Here is a 7,246-nt window from a genome sequence, read left to right on the forward strand (position 1 = left end):
AGGACCCCACTCCATCATAGGACCCCACTCCATCACAGGACCCCTCTCCATCACAGACCCCACTCCATCACAGACCCCTCTCCATCACAGGACCCCACTCCATCACAGGACCCCACTCCATCACAGGACCCCTCTCCATCACATACCCCCTCTCCATCACAGACCCCTCTCCATCACAGACCCCACTCCATCACAGACCCCTTCTCCATCACAGGACCCCACTTCATCACAGGACCCCACTCCATCACAGACCCCACTCCATCACAGGACCTCACTCCATCACAGATTCCCAGATACAGACTCCCTCCATTACAGTCCTCCCTCAACATTACAGAGTCAGACTGTCCCTTTCATCATCGCAGCATTCCCCGCTATCTCCCCCTTCCCACACTGCCCTACCTTATTCACACAAGCCGGCATGGCAGGTCCAGACAAAGGGCGGGACTTTTCAAGTTAAAGGGGGGTGATTGGTTGCTGTGACTGCCCCACTGCCTAGCAATCAATCACCCACTTCGTAACGTGATAAGTCCCGCCCTTTGTCCAGGCCTGCAGCACTTCCAGGCTTGGGTGAATAAGGTAGGGCAGTGTGGGGAGGGGGAGAAGGGTGGAGTGCTGCGATGATGAAAGGGAGAAACCTGCCACGCCTCCCATGTAAATCAAGGATTTTAGCGGCACCGGCAGGCTGGCAATCCGACAGAGGGGAGAAAACATGCAGGCGACTATTTGTGAGGCTGCGGGCTGGATATGGCTGCTACTGGGTCCGGATTTAGTCCGTGGTCCACCATTTAGTGATGCCTGGTGTATAGTAACCACACAAGAAGAGAAATTAAGTTTAATACATGGCACTATTACTGTATATGCAATACCCTGTAAATGAAGGTGTTTTTAAACAGATGAGATTTAAAGCTAATTTATTACCAGAAATAATCAAGTGTCTAAACCAATTTGCTTCTAACTAGATCTTTCTTACCCAAGTTAGATAAAATTTATCCCAAATGACACATATTTAGAGACACTTTTTGCATCAGAAAAAAAGCTTTATTAACCAGAAATCAGAACAGAAGATAGAAGCACCTCATATTATATTAAGCAATATTAGAATTGAAGAAACAATACTCTAGTTAGCTCCATGAAAACATCAGAAAAGTTTCCAGAGACTGTAGGCGTAAATGATACAGGAGGGCTTCTTGATACCAATCAGACCTTCTCCTCGCATTCCTTAACTTGCTGGCACACTGATTCTCCATCAATGAATTCCTCAATAATGGTTCTTATTTTTCTAACCTTGTGTGGCTCTGAAAGGACAGCATTTGCATTAGTTACTGAACATTTTCAGTTACAGAATGTGCTAAAGTATGTGTAACATGGTTAAGGTGTGTGCCTTCTATACACATAGTGAATGTGACACAATTTTGGCACTGATGTCTTAAAGTGGCCTTGGGTCTTTCTCTTGTATTATTCTTGAGTTGGTTCTCGTGTTCTGTAGGTTACATTTTCTAGGGTATATGGATGTGGCCCAGGATGGATTTCTACAGTCACTTTAGACTATGGCCTAGGGCTGCAAGGGGCACATTGCAGCCACCCATGCATATAAAAGGATCCAGACTCCTTGTCTAACACTGATTCCTCTTTATCACTACACTTGCATAGCTTAAACATTTTTCATATCCAGTGTACTGGTTATATAGTTACATAGTTAGTCTGGTTGAAAAAAGACACAAGTCTATCTAGTTCAGCAAATACAATTCCGGATCTATATTCATTGAACCCAACTACTGGAGGACAAAGTGGACCATTTTTCCTTCTTTTATAATCATCAGCTAAGGTCTACTGACATAGCATACACATAGTGAGTGTGACACAATTTTGGCACAGATGTCTTAAAGTGGCCTTGGGTCTTTCTCTTGAGTTGGTTCTCGTGTTTTGTAGTTTACTGAGCACACATTTTCTAGGGTGTATGGATATGGCCCAGGATGGATTTCTACAGTCACCTTAGACTATGGCCTAGGGCTACAAGGGGCACATTGCAGCCACCCATGCATATAAAAGGATCCAGACTCCTTGTCTAACACTGGTTCCTCTTTATTACTACATTTGCAAAGCTTAAACATTTTTCAAAGCAAGTGTACTGGTTATAGAGTTACATAGTTAGTCTGCTTGAAAAAAATACACAAATCTATCTAGTTCAACCAATACAATTCAATGCTTACAAATCTAAGGTCTACTGACATAGCATGAGTAAATGGTCTTTTTCAGTCTCTCCATTCTCCTTCCTACCTTGTGCAGTAATGAAGTTTGGAACTTGTTAGTATGATGTTACTCAACTGAGGTGGAGGGTGTGTGGTAGATGGCAGTTGTCATAGGGGACAATAAGTATACATCCAGCCCTGGATGAGAGACATGAGTCTCAAATCTAAACCACTCTCTAATGTTCAGCATAATATGTTGGTCATATGATGCCATGTGTGTTATAATTTTGTATGCACTTTTCTAATATAACTATTTACTTTAGAGATACAAGGCCCAGCAACAGGGTCATTTATTTAATTCACCCATCTTCCCAATGTTGTCATATAGGGGTAAAGAGACAGTCCTCAGTCCTGTTTATGCTCCAACAAGTCAGTGTGAAGCTAACATGGGTTATTTTTACTTCTTTCCAATGTAGTGGTGAAGGAAAAAGAAAAAGGTGAGTTCATGCTGCTGGGGTGGGGGTATCAAATGACCGTGTACGATAATGTCCATTTAAAAAAGTTCTGCCCCTTGTGTCATGTGACTACTGTGGTACAAAATAATTTTTATTTGTACGAAGACAGCATGCAGTTTGCTTAACATTCAGAACTACTCTACAGACCACCAATCCAGAGCAAGAAGGAATGGTTTCATGTTTCCTAAACTAAAGAGTCTTCTGACTCCTCAACATCCTATGCAGCCCCTTCACTTATGCTTTTCTTGCTGAGTTTAGCCACAAATGCCCAGAGATGGCCAAAAGTCAGACACAAAATAAAGGGAAAAGTAAGCCTTTACAAAGTTCCTGTAAACATAGATATTAATAACACGTAACAAAAAATATATTATCTAACATGTGAGCAGTCATTAATAATGATTGTTAATCCACCATAACATATTTTCAGAATGATTCACTTTTACTAAGGACTATAAAGAGAACAATACTTTAATCGGCTTACCTTTAGGAACCTGAATGTGTTGAGTGGGGTTGACTGAGCTATAATAAAGAATGAGAATAGGAATATCATTTTTAGACTGAATTCTCAGTTTGCCAAGGGCTGTTATTACCATATACTGATAGAGTTAAGTATAAATACAAATCATATATACAGTATAGATAACAATGTCTTAACAAAACTTTTCTTACATGGGTTGTCCATCAAGTAAGCAGCGGTAGGTTTCAATTTCTCTCTCCAGTCTAGTCTTGATGTCAAGAAGTTGATCATACTCTAAACCTTGTCTCTCCATATCTGTCCTTACGTCACATAACTGTTCCTCCAAAGAGCTTATTTTTGCCTGGATTTGCCCAAGTTGCATGCAGTAGTTACCCTCTGTTTCAGCCAAGGAGCTTTCCAGTGTTCTTTTCTAAAGAAAGAGACCATTCAATGTGTATCTAGTCCTTAATATATAAATAGATAGCTCAGTATTACCAGACTTACACTTATACTGTTTGGATGATAGCTTACTATTTACTTTGCTTAAAGTACATGCAAACCCAAACACTAACAAATCTTATGAGGCCGCGTACACACGGGCCGACTGTCTGTCCAACTTAGTCCGCTGAAACACATTTCAGCGGACAGTCCGCTCGTGTGTGGGCTTCAGCGGACTTTTTCTGTGGACAGTCTGGCGGACTAAGTCTTTCGGAATTTCTGTAATACAGTCCGTCCAACTTTGGTTTCAGCGGACAGTCCGCTCGTGAGTAGGCAAGTTGGATGGACTAAGTATGGCGCATGCTCAGAAAGGATTTACACGGCCGAAGGTTGCATTGCAGTGTATTGGACGTCGTATTTTTAGTCCCGTCGTACGTGCTGTACACGTCATCGCGCAAGCTTTCAGCGGACTGTCTGTTCATCGTGTGTGGTCAAGTCCGTTCATTCAAAAGTAGGACGGACTGTCTGTCGGATTGTCTGACGGACTTAGTTGGCCAGACAGTCCGCCCGTGTGTATGCGGCTTCAGTGTTAACATAATTTCAAAAGTAATTTCCCATTTCCCCAGAAAACCCGCACTGGACAATGATGTGCAGCTGCTGGTGGAGTGCATGTATGTGGACTGTAAGGAGGCTGTAGGAGATCAACAGTCCTAATATGCTGTATTTTTTTTTTACATAAATTGGATTTATTTGATACACAAAATGCTCTAGAAAACGAAATGTCATTCATGTGGGGTTTACATATACTTTAACCTGTTGGCGGTGATCGCAACTTAGAGTCCGTAGATAGATCTTGGCTATAGCAATGTTCAACTGGAACCAAATAATTTTTGACCAAAGGACATAACATAACACAAACTTTAAAGCAATACTATTAAAAAGGTTGAATACATCTGGTTTAGACTATGTGTATTTACATACACAGAGGAAAGCATTTAAAATATTTTTTTAAAACAAAAAAAATATAAATAAAGGTAAATGCCATTATATGAAATACAAAAATCCCTCCTAACAAAGAAAACTTTTTTCTAGATTTTTCTAGGTAACCACATCTATAGCAAATACTAATTGAAGATAGAGAATGGTAATAATATAAACATGTTAAGTATTGTAGCCTTACCGTTGCAAGGGCAGCTTGTAGTTCAATCTCTAGAGCTTGTACAGATCTCTTTAGATCAATAATTTCATTTCTACTAGATTGGACCTGCTCAGCACCAGATGAAATTTCCTGTTTGAGGGCTCGACTCTGAAACACAACCATCAAAGATTTTGGAAACAGAACTTAAAATAGTTTAATCTTCATTTATAATGGCAGTAATTTGGCTTCCTTTTTTTACCGCTTCAAGGAATTGAGCTTCAGCCTCCCTTCTGTTCTTATCTGCTAAATATTCATAGTCAGATCTCATATCATTCAGGATTTTGGAGAGGTCATTTCCCGGAGCAGCATTCATCTCCACAAAAAGTTGTCCTGTGACTCCTTGGTAGCTCTTCATTTCCTGAAACAAAAAAATAAAAAAGATATAGTTGAAGTGTCTCAAAGGGCTAGGTCACTTTTTCGATTCACAAGAAAGACTAAAACTTCTAGCACAGTGTATGATACAATAGTACATGTAAAATGGCAGAGTGTAGTAAAAGACATTGTGAGGACTTTATGATACCTCTTCATGGTTCTTCTTGAGACACACAATCTCCTCCGCCAAGCTTTCAATCTGAGACTCAAGGTCACATTTAGCCAAGCTGAGGTCATCTAGCACTTTGCGCAGGCCATTGATATCAGCTTCAACATTTTGACGGAGACACTGTTCATTTTCAAACCTGCAGGGCAGAAAATGTGATAATCCATGTGCAAAGTAAACAATACACAACACCGACATATTAGTTGTCTAAAAAAAATTTTGATCAGAAACTTACTTGAGCTTAAAATCATCGGCTGCCAAGCGGGCATTGTCAATTTGGAGGACAACTCTTGCATTATCCACAGTGGCTACCTGAATCTATACAAAATGACAAATGTTTCTAATCAAATCTGTTTAGATGATGTGATTTAATTAATTAATTTTATAATGCATTGTTTCTTTATCCAAGGAAAATATTTCATCTGTTTGAATATTGAATACATGAAGGCAAACATTTAAAACATTTCCATAAAGTACCTTTAATAAATATATAAATACAATCATTCTCCATTTTAGTTTTTAGCTTTCGTGTACAGTTACCACAATAATGCTTTAAAGTAATTATTTTAAATACCTGCTTCTTGAGATCTTCTATGGTTTGGTAATATTTGCAGTAGTCCTTCACTTGCTTGTTATCATTGCTGTGTTGTTCATACCAAGCCTTAATTTTGCATTCAAGGTTACTGTTGGCGTCTTCTAAATCTTGCACTTTGTGCATGTATGAAGCCAAGCGGTCATTAAGATTTTGCATGGTTTCCTTCTCACTTCCAGTGAGGAGGCCATCTCCACCAAATATTGCACCACCAAAGCCACCAGGCCCACCACCAATGGATCCTGCACTAAAGCCACCAACAGCTCCTCCACTCAAGCTCCCACCACCAAAAGCACCTCCACTTTGGTTGGCACTAAAGCTTCCTGCACCACATGTAGCTCCAGAATTTCCAAGAAAGGAGCAAATGGCTGTTCCATAATTTCCAGCTCTGACAGAGCGTCTTGAGGAAGCAGATGTATTTGAGTAATACATATTCTTGGTATGGTAGCCCTCCAAGTAGCTATATGAAAGAGATAGCAAGCTTATTCTATGATAAAATCATTAGTCTTTATATACAAAATCTTATGGGTGGTTCAGTTTCCTACAACTTCCAAACCCATGTCTGGCTTTTGAATTCTTGATGAAAGGTTAATTGAAAGATAAAGTTAGTGTGTCCACTTGGCCTACTTTGGAGAATGCCTTAGGCTGCTTGTTACGATAAAATTATATAAGGGTGGAGCATGGATAAATATTTTTTTCTTTAATCCTTTAAATCTAGACAATTAATTTATGTTTTGAAACTCTTTACCCTCCCAGAATTATTTTTATAGATGAAAATTATGTGTGAATCGGCAAGCCAAATGCCATCTAGAGATTGCATGACTGATGATTCTTGAGAAACGATACCTCAAATGTTAATCACTACCGTAGAAATGTCAGATGGGCATAAGAAGTTTTATGGGATTGAAAATACTTCATAATTAGTTTACACTTTTTTTTTACGTGTACACAACAGCAACCTATAGAAACATAAAAGAGTGATGGCAGAAAAAGACCAAGTGGTCCCTTGAGTTTGTCACTTTTTAGTAACCATTTTATCGAAGTATAGATCTATGTTTGTCCTAAGGATGTTTATATTCATTTACTGTTGACTGACTTGCTACTTTCAAGCATCTTTGTTCCAGCAAAATAATACCTTTTAAGATTAGTTTTGAACTTTTTAGGTTAAGTTCATGTCCCAGTGTTCTTGATTAGGGACGAGCTTCGTGTTCGAGTCGAACATACGTTCGACTTGAACATTGGCTGTTCGCCCGTTCAGCGAATTCCGAACGTTATGGGCCATTCGCGCCAAATTCGTGTGGCGCTCACGGCCCACAATG

The 7,246-nt window shown here is 39.7% G+C and overlaps 1 protein-coding gene across 1 annotated transcript; it reads right to left on the minus strand.

The window, feature by feature from the left end:
- Positions 1-1,057: 1,057 nt before the first annotated feature.
- LOC143935762 (keratin, type I cytoskeletal 12-like) lies at positions 1,058-6,394 on the minus strand. Its single transcript, XM_077459869.1, has 8 exons — positions 5,910-6,394; positions 5,571-5,653; positions 5,318-5,474; positions 4,997-5,155; positions 4,780-4,905; positions 3,374-3,591; positions 3,186-3,223; positions 1,058-1,295 (listed from the first exon to the last, which is right to left on the minus strand). Exons 1-8 carry the CDS (start codon positions 6,357-6,359, stop codon positions 1,198-1,200), a joined length of 1,329 nt encoding a protein of 442 aa, XP_077315995.1. The 5' UTR covers positions 6,360-6,394; the 3' UTR covers positions 1,058-1,197.
- Between the last annotated feature and the right edge of the window lie 852 nt (positions 6,395-7,246).

Source organism: Lithobates pipiens, unplaced genomic scaffold (genome assembly GCF_037356315.1).
Source record: "Lithobates pipiens isolate NorthernLeopardFrog02 unplaced genomic scaffold, aLitPip1_a1.2 Scaffold_28, whole genome shotgun sequence".
Classification (NCBI taxonomy): Eukaryota; Metazoa; Chordata; class Amphibia; order Anura; family Ranidae; genus Lithobates; species Lithobates pipiens.